Raw genomic sequence first — 24,904 nt, 5'->3', positions numbered from 1 at the left:
CTTGCTTTGAATGATCTGGCTCACTTGTGATCTGATCCTTTGGAATCTTTATAGGGGAAGTGACACAAAGCCGGTGACTGTGTCGAGCATAGCTCCAATGAACTCCAAGTGCTGTGATGGTTCTAGATGGGATTTTTCATAGTTTATAGTGATTCCTAAGCTGGAACAAAGAAGAAGAGTGTCATCTTGTGCTTTTAGGGTTTTAATGCCTGGTGGGAGTAGTAAGGAGCCGGACATCTAGATATGGAAACACCCAGAATCCTAGCAGTGTGTGATGGGCTGCTACCACTGCCATGCATTTGGTGAACACCCTGGGGACTCTGGTGAGACCAAAGGGCAGTGCCCTGAACTGATAGTGACTGGCTCCCAGTCAGAAGCACAGGAATCTTCTGGACGGCTTGTCCATTTTTATATGGTAATGTGCATCCTGAAGATCTACTGAGCACATCCAATTATCTTTTTCCAAGAACGGAAGTATAGACTGAACTGAGACCAAACAGAATTTGGTTTGCTGAACTGATTTGTTCAGCTGACTGAGGTCCAAAATCGGTCTCCAGCCCCCCGTTTTCTTTGGCACTAGAAAGAATCTTGAGTAAATGCTGGATCCTCTCTGGGCTGGTGGTACTGCCTGGATGACTCTTTTGTTGAGTGGTTTTTGAATTTCTAAGACTGCTGCCATCCTGTGACTTGGTGGAACGTCTGGGATTCTTCTTGGTCCTTTTGGTTCCTCTGAAAAGGGGATGTTGTAACCTCTGGTAATGATCCTCTACATCCATTTGTCCATCGTTATTCCTAGCCAGGCAGATTTGTGCAGGAATAATTGTCCCCCAAACTTCCTCCAGAGGAAGGCAATCAGACCTCCTTTCAGGAGCGTTGGTAGGAGTTAACAGGGAAAGAGTCTCTGGAATCCCAATTCTGCGGGCCATTTCTGCCTCCTGAATGGCATCTTCCATTATTACTCTACCCTCTGCCCCAGAGAAGTCAGTGTCATGTGAACCCTGGAAAGGTCCTTGGGTCTTTTTGAACCATAGCCACCACTTCTCTGGTTCCTGGAATAAGGCCGTTGAGGAGTGGAAAAGCTTACAGACATGGCAGAAAGGGTCTTCCCATCTTTCTCACATCAAGCTAGATTCTCTTTAACTTTGGGGCCAAATAGGGATGATCCCTCAAATACAGCATTGATGAAAGAAGACTTAAATGGCTCCATTAAATCACATAAGCACATCCAGGCATGCCTCCTGATGGCTACGCCTGAACCTGCTGCTCTTCAGCAGCATGAGCAATTAACCTCATGGACGAACTGGAAATAGATTCTAGGGTGGCGAGCTGAAAACCAACTTTGTCTCAAATTCATTCAGCAACTGCTCCTGAAAGAGTATCTGAAAGCTCTTTAATCAGATTTCATGAAGCCTGGTAAAATGTGCCATATAGTTCAAGGACCTGAGAGTGAAGGTCAATGAAGCATATAAACGCTTCCCAAATCTATCCCTTGTCCTAGACTCTTTCTTAGCAGGATGGATAGCAGAACTTTCATCAGCAAGTTCCTACTTAGTGATGTCCGCAACCACCTTGGCATCCACAGGAATACCTTTGGCCCAATGTTGCTCATCTTTAGGGAAAGAGAGAATGCAATCAGGCCTCGTGGGGATTGTCTATATAGAGTCAAGTATCTTCCAAGCCCACTTTGCAATCAACTTAATAAGACTGTCAGTGGGCTGAGAAATCCAAGAGGTAAAGGTCTGGGCACAAAAAGCCTCTAGGCATACTACTTCCTCTGAGGAAGGTTGAATGGTAGCCCAGCCACACCTCTGTTTAAGGATTTCTAGGATGTCCCCAAAGGAAACATCTTCAGGGGGTGACTTAGGGGGAACCTTCTCCTTCATCGAAATCAGTACCTTCTGTGAAGGACTCTTCAGGGGAATTCAAGTGCTTCGTCCCGAAGGTACCTCTTTGGTGGGTTGCTTTGGAGAGGTTTCTCAAGATGACATAACCTGAGAGGTTTGGTCCTGAAACTATTGTGCCTTCTGTCCCACGGTAGAGACTGGCAGAAGCTCCAGTCGAGGGGATGGACATGATGTTTGGTCCAACAGGAAGGCATAGACTGTTTGCCCGCAATGGACAAGGCGTTCTCCATAGCCTGGAAAGTAGACACCCCCCCCTCCTACAGAGGGACGGGAACCTGGAACTGAAATAGACTTCTTTGGAACCATGGTTACATCCCACAGAGAGGCCGCCCCCGATGTAGAAGCCGGGGCAGAGCTTACATATGCCGATGCATGGAGGGGCAAAGAAGGCTCCAAAAGTATCAAAGTCAAACCCTGCCCCCCCCCCCCCAGAATCAGCAACGAAGCCCAGACCCCGGAAGTCTTTGGTTCCTCAGAACTGGAAGAACTCAGAGTAACTATCGGTGTCAGAGAATGAGCTCTGGCTGGCATAGAAACAGTCAAAGCTGGAAAGGTCAGCACCAAGGGGTCGAAAATCTCACCTGGAGTCGAAGGAGGAATATCATGGAGGGTGGAAGAAGGTAAGGTTCCAGAGATAACAAGGCTAGAAACCACTGAATGAGGTAATCCCCTCACCCTCAGGGGCTGCTCCACCAGTCTCATAATATCTGACTCTGATAAACTCTTGTTGGACCGAATAGAGGAGGCTGATGGAGACCTTGGTGGCTGTCTCTCTAAAAAAGGACTGGGTGCATGGTCTGCAAATGGTTCTATCATAGGGTTAGTAAGTTGTTGTTGTTGTTTGCCTTACGTTTTTTCCCGGTTAAGGGTCGCCACAGCGGAACTCCGGTCCGCTAATGATTGGCAGTAGAGTTTTACGGTGCCGAGGTGCCAGCTCGATGCCCAACCTTCAATGAAGGCACGCCCATTCACGCACGTCTTTCGAATGCCACTCAGCTGCGGGGAGGACATGCAGACTCCACAATGGAGGCACTCCAGGAGTAAGTTGTATGAGGTAAAATTATTATCGGAGGTTCCTTCAGTACCAAGTGACCGGTTGGTACTGAAGGGAGCATTGTCAGCACCAATACTGGTACTGAAGAGGTAAGGGCTGACGGCATCAAGGGGTGAGTATCTTGGTTCGCCAGTGTCAAGGAGGCTGTTGCACCATGGGGTATTTGGCCATTTTAGGAGGCAGTTCTGAGGAAGTTGTCAGAACCACGCAACTCCGTGTTTTGGTTTAGAAGAAGATGACGAAGAGGAGGAACTGACTTCTGTCTTTGGACCAGAAAAGGCCTCTTGAAATTCAGATTTAAGAAGGCCTTTTAAGATCCATTTGTTTTTGTGATCTATCAGGGTTCTGGAACTGAACCCATGACAGATCGCAAAGTCTTCCTGTCGATGGACCACACCAAGACAATACACACAAACAGTGTGCCCATCTGAGTTAGGCATCTTTCTGTCATATGTTTGGTACCTCTTGAAGCCAGAGGTACCACATGCACTGCTCAACTATAAAGAAAGTGGAAATATTTATTTATTTATTTATTTTAAGTCTGTCAAAAAGAGGAAAGGAGAAGGGAACTGCCAATGATGGTATGAAGGATTACGCGAAGGTAAAAGGGGAGAAAGTAACAATAATGGTACTTGGAACTTACCTAATGGCAAGGGAAAGGGCAAAACACACTCACGCACACACCAGAAAGTATCTAGAAGAGGAGCTGCATAGTACAGACAGAAATAAAAGATATAAATTAGGGATAGGATGTAAGAAAAACTGACTTACAGTTTGAAGAAAATGCTAATGCTTGAGAGATTGGATAGAATGCGTCTGGCACTATGAAGTGGCAAACGATACCTGAGGTAATTTGGTGAAGAGCATTGCAGGTAGAGCTTAGCTTGAGAGTTTTGGAAGGCTTGAGCTGGAATAACGGCCGAGTAAGCTCCTAGGCTCGGAACCAAGCCCACAGTAAAAGATTACGTGAAGATTGACAACATCAGATATCATATTAGAACTCCAGAGTTAAAAGTTTGCCTGACAAGCTAAAAGGTAAATAATTAGTTATAGAGTGCATACTAAATACACACAACCTGAAAATGCACAAGTAGTTCATTAAAACCCTGTCCACAACCCCAATAAATAAAATTTGGTTAACAGCAGGAACGACATTGCAAGCGGTCACATCGTGAACAAAAGCAGTACATACCTTGCAAATGAAAAAGCCATATAAAGAAAATAATGCCAGATCCCTTTAGATGTAAAAAAAATTGTAAACAAGAAACATCTTTATTAAATTATCACATATGACACAGGCAACCTTACATTTATATAAATGAAAACAAACCATCCTGATACAATTTTAGTTGCAAACATTATACATTACAAGCCATGTTGACACAATTGCAATTGCAAACATATGTCACTTATAATCTATCCAGTCATTGTCAGTCAAACATTACATAGCTTATTCAAATCCTGCCTTCTTTTAAACCTTGTTCCTCTACTGTAGGTATTGTTCCCACAATTCCCATTTTTCCTATATAATTTGCTCCTACCCTTTTCTAAAGACCAAAATTGCAGTTGTTTTATCACTGTTACTATATTCACTACTTCTATTACAGTTGTTTTAGTCTTTGATTTCAGTTTTCTAGTAACTGCTTTTTTGGCAGCCACCATAATTAGACTCAGCAAGGCCTTCCTATGTTTAGGCAATTCCAATTCTGTATCATAGCTCAAAAAACAATTTCCTTCATTACATCAATTTGCTCACCCAGTATCTCTGACAAAGCAGTCTGCAGGGAACCTTTAATGTCTGCCAACTCATTACACTCCCAGAAAATATAGTACCAGTAACCTCTTTCTTCCTCCATCACACCTCCAACATTTGCTGTCTACCTGCGGAAAATTTCTTTGGAGTCTACTTGGGGTATAAAAATGCCTATGTAATCACTTCCAAGCACAGATCATAAATCTTTTACACTTTGTTGCATACTTAGGAGACACACATATATCCCCCCATTGTTTCTTTGTGAATTGCTTATCCAATCTCTCGTCCCAAAACTTTCTAACCTCCTCTGATTGGTTCTTATAACTATCATGCAATATTTTATATGGTCTACTAATTATACCTTTTTTAATGACAGCATCTATTCTAGATTCTACTAAAAACTCTAACAGTGTTGTTTTTCATTTAGGACCCCCTATTTCTTTCTCTTTTCCCATACTCAGTCCTTGATAGGAAAGGCAATCTCTAACCTGCGGTTCAATTAAATTATTGGCATCTTCCCATTCTATAATATTTCCCTCTCTAGTTATTTTTTCTCCAATACCTTGGTTCCTTTGCTAGTTTTCTCCAATAAATTCCAACCCCTCTTGCCAAATGTCTGTATCTCTATTTGCAGTCATCGCTATCGGCAGAACCTCCTTTATCCATTCACGTGTTGGCTTAGTTCTTAGAATACTTTTTGCTACTTTATGAATATAATATTCTGTATGATTACTGTTATTCTTCTTAAAGGTCTGCATCCAAAATCCCAGTCTCTCGTTTCTTGAGCTTCCCCCTGTTTCATCATCATCCCTTTCCATTTTGAATTATAATTTTCTGCTTGTGCTATGTATAGGAATCTAAACTGTGTTGCTCTGTAATACCCCTTTGAGTTGCGTAATCCCAATCCGCCCTGTTCCACTGGAAGACTCAGCTTATTCCACTTAATTTTTGCCATCCTCCCTTCCCACATAAAATCCTTCAGGTCTTTATTAATTGCTATCCACAGCTTATTCTCTGAGTGATAAAAATATGCCTGACCTGTGTATAAGACTAAAAGGACTAAACATTTTAACTGCTTGTATTTTACTATCGATATCCAAATAAAAAAGCTTCCATTTTCTCAGTTTTTGTATTATCTTTTATTTAGTCTCTTCCCACATATCTGTAGCTGCCACACCAAAATAATTGTTAATCCATACTCCTAAATATTTCATTTTAACATGTCCTCATAAGTAAGGGCATTGCTGAACCAATTTGTGTGTGGAAATAATTTACTGCTATTGCCTTTGTTTTAGCTTCATTAATTTTGTATCCTGAAAAGATTTGAAACTGTCTCAAAATGTTCCACAAAACTGTTATGTCCCTTTCTGGTTTTGACAGATATAAAATAATATCACCTACACAGGCAGCTTTTCTTGACTACCATACCAATTATCCCTGGATTTCTGAGTCTCTTATTTTCTTTTCCACTGGTTCTAAATATAATGCAAATAACAAGGGGGAGAGAGAACACCCTTGTCTGGCTCCTCTGCTTAAGCAGAAATTATCAGAGAAGACCCCACTCACTTTCATTTTTGCCTCCGATCCCTTATATATCCTCCTAATCAATCTTATAATTTTATCAGGGAATGCCAATGCTTCCATTTCCCTGCTCATAAAGTCCAAGCTTACTCTGTCAAATGCTTTCTCTGCATCAAGACCCACCACCAACAGTGGTATTTTTTACATTCTACTTCCCTCTGGATCATCAATTTTCTGTTATCATTGTCAAATATTTGCCTGCCCTCCCCAAAACCACATCAATCCATACCTATCAAGTTTGGCATCACTTCTGCCATTCTTTTAGCCATTATAGACATAAACACTTTATAATCATGGTTTAGTATTGAAATCGGCCTGTATAAAGCTGGATCTAATAGACCTTTACCCTCTTTAGGTATTACAGCTACCACTGCTTTCTTCCCAGATGTTGGTACTTCTCCTCTTAAACACTGTTAAACAAAATCTTCCAGATCTTGATCAGTTTTTTCCCTCCTAGCTTCCAAACTTTCACAGGAATACCATCTATTCCTGGGAACTTTTCTGTAGATTGGTTATACATCACCACTTTTATCTCATCTCCTCCTATCCTAACTGTTAGTAATTGAGCCTCACCTACCTTTAACCTTAGCCATATTTCTCTGCTTTATACAGACTTTCACAGAATTTCTGAAATATTTCTAATACTTCTATAGGAGCTCTTGTTATCCTCCTTATTATAGGCTCCCTAAGCTTGGCGACAGCCCTTTCTACTTTCTGTTGCCTGAGTTGTGCTAAAAGTTTTGTGCTGTAGACAGTTGCTTAACAGCAATCTTTCTAAACTCATGCATATTATCGAGGTAGTCACTTACTTTCTGTTCAGCATTCTGCAGCTGCTCCTGTTCTTGTTCTTGTTGTTCTGTGGAATTTCCCCCTATTTTGCAATACTTTGACATTTGTCGGTCCCTCAAATAATACTTGTTACTTCTTAACCATATCTACCTTTCTTTTACTTACACCATATTTTTAAACTCCACTTTAATTTTATCCCGCTGCCTAGCTACATTTTCAGAAAAAATTTCCTGAATAATTTCCACTACAAATTCCTTAAATTTCTCTCTTTTCAACAGATAGGTGGGAAAGCGCCAGTGTCTAATTTTCATTTCATTACCCTGTGTTTTTATTTTAGTTATTATTGGCACATGATTTGAAATATTTATTGGGTGCATATCAAAACCTTCAATAAAATGCACATTTTCCTATGAAATGTAAATTCTCTCTAGCCTAGCCCAGTTCTTATCTTCGGGAATAATATGTAAATTCACCCCTAACTCCTAGTACTGAATTCACATCTTCCATGGAAAATACGTGCAGATATTTCAACAAAAATTTACCCTCCTTTGTTATATTTTCCTTTCTGGGCCCCCCAGACACATCTTCACTGTTGCAGATCAAATTCCATTCCCCACCTATATGTAAGATTCCTTGCTGAAAGCTGAGCATTTCTGAAAAAAAATTTAAGCTTCATTATAGCAGTTTTTGGTTGAATATAAATACACGCCAGTGTAATCCTCCTCCCTTGCCAGTAGCCCCTTAGTACTAGAAAACTACCATTATTATCTTTTTTATCTTCTTCTATCACTATCAGAGCTCCTCTTGCAATTAATATAAGTACTCCTCTTTTCCTTTGCCCCAGGTATTCCCCTAAATAACCATCCTGAAAAACTTTATCAAATTCACCTGTTCACTTCTTTGCAATAGTGCCTCCTGTAGCATAGCTATTTGCAGTCTACATTTTTTAATATAGTTCACTATTCTTTCTTTTTTGTATTTATCTGTGAGACCATTAACATTTTAAGACATTACAGAAAAAGCATTGCTGTCTTGAAAGGTAATTATTTCCACCTTTTACAACAGCTTTTTTGTTAAATGTCTAGTTCCAGCTTGTGTGCTATATGCATATACTGTTTGGCAGGTCAATCTTTTATACAGTTGTTTCTTGTTATCTTTATTTGAGCCTATGTGACATCTTACAATTTTTTTTGTTTTTTGAAAGCTCTGAAAGAAAGAAAAAAAAATCGCCAATGTCCCCTAAAACCTATTAACTTAATAACATACACAGAACTATGTACATCTTCAAATAGTGTAGTTTTACCCTCCTGATAGGAAACTTGACACACACACACACACACACACACACACACACACACACACGTGATATAACCTTAAAGAAAAGTTATCCATGCTAAGATGTATGGTACAGCCTGTGATTTTATAACAGCTGTCTGGCTCTGTCTTATCTTTATAGCTCTCTCAGCTGGGAAAACACTTGAATGCTTTCAGAAAATATTTTCTCCAAGTCATGTCACTTTATCAGATTGCCTCCTAAAGACATGAGAACCAGACAGAAAACTGCCAAGCATACACTTGTTTACTAGAGAAAAAGCCTTATAATATTCAATATATTTTTCATTTATTTGTTTTCTCTTAAAACTTGTTACTAGATTAAGCTAAGGGCCTTAACCCAGTTGCTCCCCTATGCAAGAATGAGAAAAAGCACATTCTGTCATGCTCTTTTAACCAGATTTTTCTTTGTCTATTTTTTTACACTGCAGTACCTACATTTCTTAAAAGTGAACAATGAGAAAGACAGAAGAAGGGAGAAAGAAAAAAAGAGCACCTATTTACATTAGTATCCCCATTAAACTTAAAAATAACTGAGAAAACTTTACTTTATAGCATGCAAAGAAAATCATGCATTATTAAAACAGTACCATTAAGAAAAAAAATGTTTTGCTTACAGTTAACTTTGTCCCTTTTCTGAAGATTAATGACATGAAGTAGTCCATATGCTTTAGAGTTCTCTACAAGTTTAACAAAGTCCAAAAAATCTGATGTTTCCATATTTTCTTGTTCTGTCAAGTTTCCCAAATATAATTATTACTTCCTAATCCCATATTTGTCAATTTCCAAGTTACTGATTTTATTCTGTTCATCTCCATCTACCAAATCCTGTCTCTGGTTCATTTCCAAAGTCAATTCTTTTAGTTGACTCTTGTGCTTTTTTCCTTCTCTCAAGCATTTCCATTGAACCACAGGAAAAGGTTTCACTGGCACAGTCTTTCTGTGGTCTTTTTATCAGAAGAACAAGAAGCAGATCCTCCTTCCGTTTCACAGCTCAGTTTTTAGTGGACACACTTTTGTATTTCTTCCTTAGCATGTTAGCATGTACAACATCAAAAATGAGTTTGTCCCTCGAGGGAAAAATATTTTGAAGATAGCAGGGTAGAGCAGTTTGAATCTCATGCTTGCTTCTTGACAGTCTCTGAATACCATAATAAATTTACACCTCTTCTGCTTGGTGTACAATTACTAGTCATTCTCTACAAATGCTCTGCTGTCTCACACTTTTAGGACTTTGTCCTTCTGCCACAGTTTTATCGAAATCAACCCCTTCTGCAGGTAAGACTGCATCTTTACTATTAAAGGTCTAGGTTGTTTTTTTCATAGCCAGGTTTGGAGCATACACATGATGTGCCCTTTCAATTTACAATTTCTGTTTGGAATACGAGTCTTGTTGCTTATTTGTGCTTTCATAAAATTAATACAGTCTGTTCCTTCCAGCTTCTCTGGTGCATCAGAAAATCTCAGGTTATCCCTACGTGCTCTGCTCTCTAATTTTATTATTATTATTTATTTTTTTTTTTTGTAAACATCTCTTCTTGTGCAGTCTCATATTCAGACAGCCTTTTCTTCTTCATTTCGACCTCTGAGTTTTGCAGTTTTATCATCTTAACTGAATATCTGTTTAAAGCTTTTCTATTTTTTCCAGCCTTTTATTGCCTGTGTTGATATACTCCGTCAGTGTTTCATTTATTTTAATCAGGTCTGTGTGCAGTTGCCTTATACTTTCCTCTAGGTTACTGAAAGGCATGTCTGGAGCTTGCATTGCTTTTGCTGAACAGCTAAAATACTTTTCCCAGTCAGTGTTTCTTCATTGCCTTTTGTAGCTGATTTTCCTTCAGGTCCTCTGTATTTCTTTTTTCCTGGCATCAGGCAGTGTATTTACTAGCCAGTTACCCAGAAATTTAGGTCCACTGGCTTTTTCTGCTAATTTTCTATTTTCATACTGGGTGAGATAGAAGCTGTCACTCAATGTGCAGCCATCTTGGAAGTTTAGGTGAAAAACTCTAAGCTGACAGTTAAGCTGTGCCTGCTGAAAATATATACCCAGTAATGTACAAACAATACAATTAAAGGTGCTGCGGTAGCGTTGTCGCCTCACAGTAAGACGCTATCCGGTTCGATTCTCAGCTAGAGCGTCTTCTGCGTGGAGGCATGTGTGCATGGGTGTACCTTCGTTGAAGGTTGTGCATCAGGGATGGTAACTCGGCATGTAAAAATCAACTACCAATCATTAGCGGACCGGAGTTCCGCTGTGGCGACCCCTAACTGGGAAAAGCCGCAAGACACAACATCAGCCAACAATATAATAAATTAGGCTGAAATAGAAAAATGTCAGGTAAATTGTCTGGTGATGAAAGCAAGCAGCATATACCCCAAAAATGTATGGGCCATGTCTCAAATAATAAACATTCCTTAAGATGTAAAGGAATAATGGCAGGAAAGTTATCATTACGTGCTCACTGAACACACACATATCTCTAAAATGCACATGAAGTCCATTTAAATCCCATCAGCAAACTATATAAGTAAAAATTTATGCTGACAGAAAAATAGATGGTTATGTTGTCACATCATAAATACAAACGTTATATACTCTGTAAATACCCAAGCCATACACCGAAACATGTTATCACCCTTCTGAAGTAAATTTAGTCTGAAGGGACTACTTAATAGGTAAGTTGCACCATTGTGCACACAATTAGTACATTTACCATAAAAAAATAATCTTTGACTGATGGCATGTCCAATTCCCTTAATATTAAAAATAAAATTGTCTGACATATAAAAATGGCAGGTAAGTGATTACAGTGTGAGAAAAAGCAGTACATCTTCAAAACGTGTAAGCAATGTAACATAAATCCTGCCAGTACTTCACTGAAGTAAGAACTGGTCTAACAGAAGTAATGGCAGGTTAAGTCTGATGGAATTAGACTAAGCACTACACAGATACATTGTCCTTGCCACAAAAACACTGCCCAGCTCAAAAAGGTTTGCATAAGCTGTACATTTTAAAATCAAATAAGCCCCACAAAGGTGAAGCTAGACATAGCAATCTCATACAGGAAACAGACTGCATTACAGAAATACTGGGTTTCTTAAAGGTCTAGGACTGCTGTAAATAATAAAGTAAAAAAAAAAAATCACCTTTTAGAATAATTAAATAAAGATGAATACACACACACACACACACACACACACACACACACACACACACACACACACACACACTACCTATCTATCTATATATATCTATGGGTCTTTTTCAAAGAATTGACCCACACTTCACTGAAGCTCTTTTAATGGAAACGAAAACAGCGAACCTTCAATAAAGAGAACATTCACATCACTGAAAAATTCCACAGAGAAAGAAAGCAGCTGGCCACTGTTTAGAAAACTACCCTTTTCCCCACTTTAGTGCAATCTCAGAGTTGGTATATATAGTTAGCGGGGTGTGGGGGGGGGGTGCAGACCCCACCTGGGTGGGTTTGACATATTGTGGTCTGCATGATGTTCATAAGCTGGCCAATTGCTTCCTTTCCTTGTGGCATTTTTTGCTGATTTAAACATTTGCTTTATTGAACATTCGCTCTTTTCATCTCTACGAAAAGAGTTTAGGCGAAGTGTGTTTGATTATTTAACATAGACCCATGTATATATATATATATATATATATATATATATATATATATATATATACACATATACATATACACACACACACATATATATATATATATATATATATATATATATATATATATATATTTATTTATATTTATATGTATGTATGTATATCTGTAAGGAGTTGGATTTGGGTGCATCAAACTCCCTTTGTTTTGTGTCAGTAGGAGTAGGTCCAGTCTGTGAGGAAACTTGTGATAACTGCCACTGAACAATTCCATACAAAGGAAGAATCAGTGCTGCCTGGGCCAGAATGGAGTCACCACAATTATTTTTGAAGAGTCCTTCTGAATCTTCAGAACTACCCTGGATATTTTATTTATTGTTATTTTACTTTAAATTTGTTAACTGGAGAAGAACACTGATCCTACTGGACCAGTTTCAGTCTCAGCCCTGGAAAAACACATAACTACATGGCATTATATACAGAGAGAGAGAAAAACTAAAACAATGAGTGAGAAGGTCACACAAAAAAACAATCAGTAAAAAATAAATGAAAACTCCAGGCAAGCTGGAACTTCGAATGAGTGACCTGTCAAACCTCTTTAATCAAAGACAGATGTGATATATGCAAATGACCCTTATGAACACCAAGTGTTTCAATTAATTGGTGATTCTGAATGCCAGTTTAATGGACAATTTCAGGCCAATAAAGCCAAACACCACTAGCTGTGGATATACATATTTCAACCTCATCAGCACAGAACAAGCAGATTGTTTAACTAAACATAAGAAACACAAGACTGTTATACTCAGCTGATGTCCATTATCATTAGGGTGACTGAAGAAATACTGCTAGGGTGACTGCAAAATATCCCAAAAAAACAAACTAAAACAATCGGTAAAAACTAAATGAAAACTCCAGGCAAGCTGGAACTTCCAATGAGTGATCTCTCAACCCTCTTTAATCAGAGGCACGTGGGATATATGCAAATAACGCTTAAGAACCATTTCAGCTAATTGGAGATTCTGAATGCCCATGACTTAGTCATTTTAATGGACAATTTCAGACCAATAAAGCTAAACTCCACTAGCTGTGGATATGCATATTTCAGCCTTGTTATGACTTCATCAGCATAGCACAAGCAGAGTGTTTGACTAAGTATAAGAAACACAGGGCTGTTATACCCAGCTGATGTCCATTATCATTAGGGTGACTGCAAAATATTCCAAAAAACAAACTAAAACAATGAGTGAGAAGGTCATTTGCATACACCCCATGTACCTCTGATTAAAGAGGTTTAAGTGGTCACTCATTGGAAGTTCCAGATTGCCTGGAGTTTTCATTTAGTTTTTCAGAGAAAGGGATAGAATGACAATAACGCAATATACACATATATTACACACAAAGTGAATATCAAAGTTGGCTTGAGGGTATAAAGGCAATAGATAGATTACATTATATGCAGGGTGCAGCAAATACATGCATTATATATATATATATATATATATATATATATTTATATATATATATATATATATATTTATATATATTTATATATATATATATATATATATATATATATATATATATATATATATATATATATATATATATATATATATATATATATATATATATATATATATTTATATATATAGAGAGAGAATAGCATCAGAGTCGGCATGCTGAAAGAATCACAATCAAAAACACAGTCAGAGCAAGATGTGTAAGGTATATACCAGTGGAAAGGGTGGAAAGGCATAACAGAGCATTCCCAACCATGGGAAGGAAAATACATTTGTTTTCCAGGCATGCTTGTAAGGAGCTCTGGAGAAGAAATTGTTCAGCTGTCTGGAAAGGAAGCAAACATATCAATTTGGGGTGTTTCCCACAACTGGATCAATTTCTAAATGATCTCCTTGTTCAATTTCCATTTGTGATGGTCTGTCCTGGACCTGCTCAGCTTGTCTGGCACTACATTTTGCTATGACAAAATCTTAAGATGCTTGGAGGGTTAGGAAATACTGCTGTAGAGCTAAATCCCAAGCCATCACAGCCAGCTTGCACAGACAGTAAGACCTTGTGCAACCGTCTCCCCATTTGTTTGCTTACCGTGTAACAGCGACATTGTGCATAATAAGCTGTAACGTTCCCAGGGACTACAGGTGATGAAGAGAATTAAGCCATGGATCACAACCAACATCCCTTTGATATGTATGTGCTTTGGCTGGTCTGAAGAGTTCCAGAGGCATAGCACCTTTACCTGCATATAAACTGCTCCCCAAGCAAAATCCGAGGCATCTGTGGTTACAGATTACCTTAGGATTTAAGGAGAAAAGGGGAGACTTGGACTTGTTTATATCTGATGTCTCCCCAGTCCAGTTTCTTTTTGATAAAGCCCAACTCTGGAATCTGATGCAAATGCTGGGTCCATGTAATTTTTAGAAGGCACTGAATTTTTCTTATATGTAGCCTTGTACGTGGAATCCTGAGATGCCATGAACCCAAGGACTTAAGAAATTATCTTGCAGAAGTCTGAGACTAATTGGAGAAGCTCAGAAAAGTTTCCACATAAAAATCCACCTCCTCCTGTGTCAAAAAAGCCTTTTGTTGAGAGGTATCTAGAAGGCAACCCAGAAACGCAATCCTGTGTGACAGGGTCAAGGAGACTTTCTTAGCTGGAATCCCAGACTGGCCAGAAGAGATGAAACCTGTTCTAAGGATTACTGAAACCTGGGAAAAGACTTTGCAGATATAAGGAAGTCACCTAATAATGAAATATGTCAATGCCATGCAGTCTGTAATGAACTATGACTGGAGCTATGGCACTTTCTAAAAACCCTGGCAACTGTAGAATGCAGAGAAATGATAATATGAACCAGACACAGAGAATCTGAGAAATTTCGTGAAGCCTGTGGCAATGGGAATGTGATGTCAAGCATCTTTAGATCAGATGTTATCATATGTGATGACTCCCTTGAGGGATGACAGGTAATAGACTCTGAATGTTCAACATTTTGAATCCTGGTAGTTTCACAAACAGACTGACAAATGACAGCTCTAGAACTGGTCTCCATGAAAGCTTTTTCTTTAGCACCAGAAACATTCTAGAAGCCTTTGACCTGTTGATCTAAAGGCACAGGTTGTGACTCCTAAGGGTGAACAGGTTTTAAAGAACCTGAGGGAAATATCCTGTTTGGTTCGTAGGGTGGAGTGAAATTCCCTTGAAATAAGGTATTTATATATAGTGACAACTGTAACTTTCCTTCATCATTTTTAATATCCAAGAGTTCAATAAAATCTGTTTCCAAAGGGAGATGTAAAGATCTCAGTTTCTGTGACAGATTTTGAGGGATGGGGTGGGAGGAGTATAGAGTGCTGGCATAGTCAATAATTATTAAGTATTAGACTGTTCTTTCTTTGGAAAAGGTCCTTGTTTCTTGTTATTGCCCCTCCTGATATCTCTTTTCTTAGTTCCCTGTTTGGCTTTAGAAGTCAGGAATTGCTAGTTTTGCTTTTTAAAAGGAAAAAAGGATTTGCCCAAATTGGACACTGCAATAGCTGAAGAGGATGCAGATGACCCCCCAGTTTATGACAGCTGAAAGACTACACCAGAGGAAGCTGGAGAAGGAAGTGAGTGGTCTAAAGAATGAAAAAATGGCCACTGCAGGCTCACACAACATAGCTGAGGCATTGATTGACCCCACAGTGTCAGAAAAGGCTCTTTGTTAAGCTCTTTTTTTCCTTCTAGGTAGAGTGGGAGAAGAACCAGCAGGACCAGAGTAAGTATATATGCTGTAACTCAGGACGAGGTCTCAAGCTGGAAGGTCTTGGTGGAACAAGTCGGTCGGAAGGCAAGTCATGAAAAAGTGTTCACAAACAGCACACACACTTCCCTACATAGTCCCCTTACAAAGTAATGCACAAGCAGCACATTAAAATCATGTCAGAAACACTTGAAGAGTAAAACCACAGTGAAATAAAAAGTGGCAGGCTGGTTGTCATGAAGTGTATACAAACATATGGTATCTAGCAATGCCTCCTGCCCATTTAAAACACTTTCCAACAGTAATATTTCACACACAAAAAAAAAATAATATTTACACAAGTAGTACAAATTCAAATAGAAACAGCCCCCAAACACATTAATTATCTAAACTCTAAAAACAGTGGACCCTGACAAGAAATTTCCAAGATTTATAAAAATACTAGGTTTCTTAAAGAGGAAATGTCACTGAAGGCCCGAACATAAAAAATACAATATGTTTTCTTTAAAGGGCAACAATTCTATATGGAGGGGTTCCCCACTGGGGAGTTGTATGCCAGAAATAACTTCTGAAACCAACTGCTGCTCTTGTGAAACCTCAGTGCTGCTTCTTCTTTAGCCAGCAACAATTCCCTCCACAGGCTTGACCAATCAGCAGTCAGAGTGAAGGTGTGGGAAGAGGCCAGAGCTTTGTGAAGCTGGTCAGCTGTATCCTGGGCAGGCTACAACCCATACAGGCTAAACTGTACTACAGCATTGAAAATGATCAACATGAAAAATAACAACAGGGAAAAATACTGCCATAGGAAAACAACTGGAAGAAAATTAAACAGATTATATATAGACAAAATATATTTTTGAAAGGAAAGATAAGGAATAAGTCACATAATGTCCTGCATACTAGACAATCAATGGAGGACATATAATCTCCATAGGGATATTATGGATACTGTAGGGCATCTAACAGATATATATTCTTAAAGACAGAGTTCCAGAATGAGAGAGTGACATATAAATACATTTAGTAAAACGGATCTTACAGATTTACACAAAGAAATTTTTATGGAAGAATTGCAGAAGGTATTTCAAAAAAGACAAATGATGGGAGTGTGTTAGGACTTGATGGTCTAGGTTATGATTTCTATAAGAAGTTAGATTATGAACAATAATTGCATGTTTTTTTTAAAAGCTGCTAATAAATGGATGACTGGAGCTAGATCAGATAGAGATGCATAGTGACCCAGTAAATTTTATTTATAAATAAAGGATACAGGAAAAGTATACAAAACTCAAGGCATCTAATATTGGGTATTACAGACTATATTTTTAATAGTGTTGCACAAGAGGTTTAATAAAAAAATGAAAATTGTACTGAACAGTGGAATATATGCTGCTGAAGGTAAGCAGTTTAAGGATATGTTGAGTTTTATTAAGGAAATAGTTCACTGTATACAAAGGGAGAAAGACAGTAAGATGGCAGCCTACGTACATTGTGATACTTTGCAGGAAATAATACATGCATATAGCTTTAGGGAACAGCTTATAAAGTAATAAAGTTTCCATACAACAGACAGAATGAGGACTTTATTCAACAGGTGGAAAAATGAAATAAAGGTACAAAGAGGGGTAGAAACAAGATGCCCTCTGAGTGGTAGCTTATTTCTATTAATTATGAATGTTGTTATTGAAAACTGTCACAAATTAACTAATAAAGTATCATGGGATATGGGAGAGGTGGTGGGTATTCCAGTTTTCTTGGCATATGCAAATGATCTGGTGGCAACAGCCAAAAACAGATTATGGATGAAGAAAAATCTTGCTTAAAACTGAATCAGAGTGTTAGATTGGTTTGGGATAAACATAAGTGTAAGGGGGTTGAAGATGTGCCATGGGATTCAGAGAAAAGGGGCTGAGAGTATATAAATTGCCTACCTCAAGTAGATCAATGTATGCAAGCATGACAAAAGTGATTCAGAGACAGATTTAGCTGCAGTGAGGAAAACTGTGTTATCAGCTAATTTGCCGATCTCTAAACTGCTTGTTACTACTGCTTGTGATAAAAGCACTTTGTGGTAGTAGTGTTCTCTTATGGCTCATGTATCACATTGGTACAGGCACCCCCAACTCACATTAAGACAATCATACACACACACACACACACACACACACACACACACACACACACACACACACACAAACACTCTTGATACCTTACCTAATCCCCCTTCTGTGACCACCCATGCGCACACATACACAGGCATCCAAATCCAATCATACCCCTTCAGACATGCACACATACTTCCACACACTGACACACACTCACATACCCACCCACCCCCAACCCCTACACCTATGTGGAACTTTGATGCACTTACCTGCACTGCAAATTCTTACAAAGAAGTCACTGGGTGACCGCAGCCTTTTGGCCAAGTTAAATTTTCTGTTCACTATAGTAATTTACGTAGCTGATTTCTATGGGAGAGCACATGAATAATTAGCATTAGCTGATCCCTAAAATTACCTTATTACCACTTACCATGGCCAGTATGTCCTCTTTCCACAATCATACTTCCGGTTGCAGAAAGGATGGTCTCTGAATTGGAAAGGGTAAAATGAAGGGTTGGTTATTTGTGGTAAGGCTTATCACTCATGGTAACCCTTTCTGAATCCCAGGGATGGCACAAACAGTGAAGTGCATTTTATGAAACAAGCAATTATTATATTGGATATTACTTATGGAAGAAGGGCAGAAGTACAACAACAGTGGACACAGTTATTGTTTGATATTAGAAATGTAACTGGTATGTGGAAAAGTTTTAACGTTTCTGTCAACAAAAAAACATGCTTAGAACATTCTTATATTTTGAGTAAATATGGGAATTTTAGTGGAAAATATATGTTGTCCAGAAATGATAAATAATAGGTACTGGAATGCATTTTTGGTTTTATATGGGGTTTGGGTTGCATCCCATTAGAAAAGGGATATTATATTCAAAGAAAATGATGGCTGGTTGGGATTGTTACATTCTAATGTTCATTTATCTTCACTGACTTTGTTTTGGATAGGGATAAAGACAAAAAACTAAGGATACTATTATACTGTTTTTTTCTTAAGGACAAAATATGAGGACATATGTAAAGTCTGGTAGAAAGGGAAGAAAATAAAAATTATCAAGAATGGAAATTTGTCGAAGATGAACTATGAAAAATGAAGTTAAGTGTGGTTACTATTTTAAGAAAATTGTGGGATGAAGATGTTATGGACAAGTTTTACTACGTCAGACTCTGGGATATAATGACAGCAGAGGAGAAAAAAAAGCCAGTAAGTGAAAATTAGGAAAGACTTGTGGAAGAAGTTATAGACTTTTTATGGAGATTAATTTTGAGGAAATTAACAGCTAAGAGACAGGTGAAGTATAAACAACAGATTGAAAGGTTGTGCAGTATTTGTATGGTGGGAGAAACAATTTCACATGTATCATTAGAATATCAGCGAGCACATATAAGGTGGGACTAATTTAAGACAGACTATCAGTATAAATGTTTTCTGAAGTTAAACTCAGACATGATTACATATGGAAAATGTGAACATGTTTCAAAATCTAGACATGATGCTTTAAATAAAAATCTGTTAGAAGCAATCTGGACACTTTAGAATTGTAGGAGGGAAGAACGTTATTTAACAAATTATGAGATCCTGAACTAGTGATACAACAGATCAAAAGATGGACGTGATATAAAGGGTGGGTGATATTATGTCAGGTTATTACTTGTGTTACCCAAGTACGTGTTATATATAGCATACAGAATTACTATACAAATACAGTAGAGAGTCGATTATCTGAACTAATTGGGACCTAGGGTAGTTCGGATAATCAAACTGTTTGGATAATCAAACATATAATTGAACTGGATAAAAAAATTCTAAAATCTTGTTTTTTGTCCTGCATGCAAGAATAGACTTCAACCATTCAGCGATCCTAATGGACAATAAAGAATATTTTTTCACACACAAGCTGGCTACAAGCTCGAAAAACATGCTCAAGCAAATATGTACAATGTTTACATATTCAGACTTTATGATTTTTCCTACCAGAAAACTCTGGAAGGCTGGATCTGATAACAGAAGTTTCTGATAATTGATGTTCGGATAATTGACTCTCTAGTGTACGTGCATTAGATGTGATCAATAAATCTCCTCTACTATTTTTGTTAAGTCCCAATGGATTTTTTACATCCACCTGAACTACCATCAACTCAGGCAGATGAGAACCTCAGTTTAATAGCTTATCTGAAGGATGGCACACTCATATATTGCACTACAGTGTCAGTACTGAAAAATTAATCCAAGCACCTGGTGCACTAATAGAAACTACAGTCTTCTAATCTTCCAGCATCAAAGGAGGGTGTACCACCTACTGAGTCACTGACAATGCTTATTATCCTGGGTTACCTGTGCACCCCCTGCAGTGTCTCTGCAATAAGAATAGGGAGGTATGCACACATAAACAGATTCTGCCAGAGGAAGGAGAACATGTTTACTCTCCAGGCTTCAGTACAGAGGAGTCTCATAGTTCAACAAAAGTATGGCATTTGGAAAATATGTTTTGCTTTCTGTTGTGCTTCAGCTGCTTCTTGGATAAGCCTTAATTTGTGGAGACTGAGAAAAGATCTCAGTCTACACAGGCAATCTCATCCTTCAATGAAGCTCTTGTCCAATTAGGGCATGAAGGAGGTCTTTCATCTTACACTTTTTAACTTGTGTCCTCTATCGGATTCTGGATTTCACCTTGGTATTAGGCCATGTGTATCCATCAGTTCATATCCTTGAAAGTCAAAGTGGACGACATACAGGCTTTCTTTCAGAATCTGTCTGGTACTCTGCTCTTTCTGTCATAGGGGAGAGTACTGGGGTTTGGAACAACTAAGCACCCTTTATTACGTCCCAGGAAATCAGCAAAGGGTCTGCAACAAGGTTCTTGTGAAGGTACTGAAAGGTCTGCTGGACTTTGTAGAACTAATCTGGTTTGTTTTAGGGTACAGTTGATGGCCTTTTTCCAATGAATATACTGCTACATGGATAAGAGGGACCAATGTAGTTTTCAGTTCATCTATGGTCAAAAGGTTGAGGTATCTCTGTCTGGTACCTAACAACTCTCATGTCTCCTACTTAAAGTGATCTTTCCTGAAGTAGGGTGCTTTGCCAAAGGAAATATCCTCTAGTGGTGACCCTGATAAGATGGTTTCCATACTGCATGAATATATCCTCAATAGTAAGGACAAATGCATAATATAGAATCAATGGTATTCTTTCTGTGAGGATAATCTAAGCCTTTGGCAGGAGAAAGTCATTTTCACTTACAGTGTTCAGCGCTTGGAGGCTGAGAGTGACTAGGTACAGTTGGTTGTTATTGAGAAAAACATTTTTCTGTTAACCTCTTAAAATCATGGAATGCTAGTGCCAGTGAGTCCTTAGTGGACACTGATATGAGTGGTGCAGTTATTCCAGCATTTGCAGTGCTGGAGAATGTGACCTGCTAGGGGTAGACAGCTCCCCATCCAGGCTTTTCTTAGCCAATCTTTCATACACAACCATTCTATCTTACCTCAGCTCTTGTGGCCCTAAGGCCAGGGAGAAGGGCCTACATCCTTTGTCTCTCAATGCATCTCAGACACAGGATGGTTATTTTCCAATTATAACAACATAGCTTTAGGAGGAACAACTCTAATAGCACTAAGCAAAAGAGGGTGTGCCGGCCACTGGCTGTATGCCTACCTCCAGAAGGTCTGGCAGAGAATGGCAGGTGAATTAGACATCAACAGAAGCTGGATAACTGTCTCACTGACTGAGGTGCTTTCTAGCCCATGGAATGAAAATAAAGCAATTTTCTACTGAGGGTCCTAGTGCCTAAACATCCTTATGATTTTCTTTTGAATGAACCTGCATTGGTATAAAGAACTCCCTTGAAGATACTGACAAATGTTTTGATGCTTACATAATGGCTTCCATTTTTTGTGCGCAAACCATATCTGTAATGTGATTTCTGAGATTTCCTTGCAAACCTCACAGAGATTAGGCTATTAACTGAAAGTTGAGACTCATCTAAGCAAAAAAGAGACTTAGAAGGTGAATTTTTGTACGGGGTCTGACATCTTCAATCACTCAGACATTTCTTGCCTGCTCAAGGCATAGCTAGGTAAAAAGACTAGGCTTCACTGGAAATTTCGGCAGTAAACATACCATTAAGAAAAATGAAGAAAAGGACAAAGAAAAACATATCCCTAACAGGCAAGTTTTTTTGAGGAAATCTCACGAAGGAAGCTCTGGGTCTGGAACCACACTAAGCAGCCATGCACTTGCTGACTGTGATATGAACATGCATATGGCCAACAGAAAAAAACTTAGAAACAGTATGAGTGGACTGCCTCCTTTATCCAAGATGTAAACAAGCATCTTTATGCAATACGCCCACACTCATATATCTGGGGTGTTCTGAGAATTGGGCTGGTATGGAAGATTTCTGCCTGTGACTAATTCCCAAATGCCAGGAATAGTACTGCAAAGTGACCCAGATAAGGAATACCCATCAACTATGCACATTGGGCATCATATAATATCAAACAAGCTGTTAAAGGAAAAGACAATGAACTTTAGCTCACAATGCTGTAGACAGGTACTTGGTCAATGATACCACAGAAGTCAATGACCTGCTGATAAGTATGAAACTAAAGCAAATCAAGTCTAACAGCAAAAATTAACTAAATCAGCAGAAAGATAAAAGTAACTGAAAATGTCATGTTATTAAAAAGAATGGTATTTTCTTCAGTCTCTGAAATTCTATTATAATAATTGTAAATCTGAAGTTTATTTCTTACCAGAAACATGAAGTGGAAACAACCTTGTCACTTCATTGCACCAGTTAATGCTTTTTGTTTCCTCCAAAACCTTTAACATGTACAGATCAAACAGGGATCTTTCCACTTGTTTTCTATAAACAGTACTATAGCACTCCAGTTCAGGCAGCTGTACACTATAGCGGTGGAAGCTACCAAAATGATGAATGGTCTGTGCAGTGCAGAAAGGCTTCACAAAGTCATCAGTGCTGAGTGGTGTCACAATGTCATCTGCAATCATTTCACGTACTTTCACTGCTTTGATGAGATTGGAATCTTCCAAGTGTTGTGGGAGTGGTGGCTTTTCCTCCATGCTACAAATAAAAGAAAAATAATCAAGGATGCGACAAGACAGAAACGCACAAAAATATGGTAATTCAGACAACAGGAACAATGCGCAAACATTCTAAAAGGTACAGATACGGGTTCATATAGTAATTTGTGGACAGCAAATGCACTCCTCAAAACAGTGAGAATTTAAGTGTTTTTGTGTGTGTGTGTGTGTGTGTGTGTGTGTGTGTGCATATGTATTATGTGTGTGTATATGTCCTATAATATATATATAATATGTACATACACATTTCTCTCTCTCTCCATATATATATATATATATATATATATATATATATATATATATATATATGTGTAAATATTATATTACATATATACATATACACACACACACACACACACACACACACACACACACACACACACACATATATATATATATATATATATATATATATATATATATATACACACACACACACACATATATATATATATATATATATATATATATATCTACACACACATATATATATATATATATATATATATATATATATATATATATACAAACACACACACACAGAGACCCCACATACACACACGGCTATAAATTTAGATATGGATATAAACCAAGCCCAAAACTACTAAACTGAGAAAGTTAAGATTTATCTGTGATACAGTGATCTAACTATATTTATATATCATGGGGGGTGGGAAGTGCAGATTTGCTTGCACTCAAAATGCTTTCAATATGTAAAAGTGAATTTCACACTTTGCAGTTATTTCAAGTGAATCAGTTAATTTTTCATAGTTTTAGGACATGCAGTATCAAGCTCAAACTTCCAGCAGTTCAACTATAGATCCCCATCACACAGTACAGACACAATGAAGTTCAAAAGGAGAAATCCGTGGTATCCCTCAAAGTCTCAGAAAAACACAGTATGCAACGTATACTGGGTCCAAAACAAACCAAGAAGAAACTTTGCAGTGTGGAGGGTGTGATGTTCACTTCCTGAATTATGTTATGCACTTAGTTCACTTAATAAAAATTTGTGAATTTAAATTAACAACGAATAATGATCAACACACAGTGAGAAACTTGAACTTTTTTTCACTGTGATAGCTGCTCCTGAGTACTGGCTGCTTTGAAACTTTGTCCAAACAACAGAAACAGAATATGAAGCCTACAGCAAATCACTGAAATGCTAAAAAAGGACACTCTGTACCAAAACCATTGCTGTAACAGCAGAAATAATTTGTCTTAACCATTATACCCAAAGTCCAATTAAACTGTGATGTAGTACGCAGTGAACTGTGGTGAGAATTTGGAAGTATCACTAACACACAGATTGGTGGTGGTATTCACAATGAAGTTTACCAGAAGCATGTAACCCAAATCAAAACTGACATTTTTGACAGCATTCACAATTGCTGGGAGTATATAACATATACGTAACAGCTGTGGAAGCATGAAATATATAAAGTTACATAAAAACTCTATAATTACAAAGTTGAAATTCAGACAACCAGACAATTAAAAGATTTTGGTCGGTGCAGTTCGCATTTATTTTGCTTTTTACTAGTTATCACCCTTTTGAGTTGTGTGTTTTACTCAACTAAAAGATTTTATCACTGTATTAACACAAACCACAGTCCACAGGACTGTTAACTTTAATAAAGAAAAAGTAAAAAAAAAAAAAAAGTGTGAAGAAGGGCCAAATGAAAGCATGTGTCACAGATGGTACACCTTCATATGTGCGTGATGCACTTGGGCGATCCTACGAAGGTCTAAAGGAGGTTTCCAAAGTTGCACAATATCGAAAGAAAATTATCCGAATGTGCAATGAGCGAATGCACATCGGCATTCACTCATTGCAGATTTGGCATTTTGGGTGCAGACCGCACTATA

At 38.1% G+C, this 24,904-nt stretch overlaps 1 protein-coding gene across 1 annotated transcript in view; it reads right to left on the bottom strand.

The window, feature by feature from the left end:
• The window catches only part of LOC122792200 (tumor necrosis factor alpha-induced protein 3-like), an 887,411-nt gene that overhangs the window by 577,027 nt on the left and 285,480 nt on the right, over positions 1-24,904 (bottom strand). Inside the window, exon 2 of the mRNA XM_044059930.1 lies at positions 22,684-23,015. Within this exon, the coding sequence (XP_043915865.1) occupies positions 22,684-23,014 (331 nt within the window). The 5' untranslated portion in view covers position 23,015. The remainder of the gene's footprint in view (positions 1-22,683; positions 23,016-24,904) is intronic.

This window comes from Protopterus annectens, chromosome 1.part2 (genome assembly GCF_019279795.1).
Source record: "Protopterus annectens isolate FY-2018-M chromosome 1.part2, PAN1.0, whole genome shotgun sequence".
NCBI lineage: Eukaryota > Metazoa > Chordata > Ceratodontiformes > Protopteridae > Protopterus > Protopterus annectens.
This window is presented reverse-complemented; position numbering and strand designations above follow the sequence as displayed.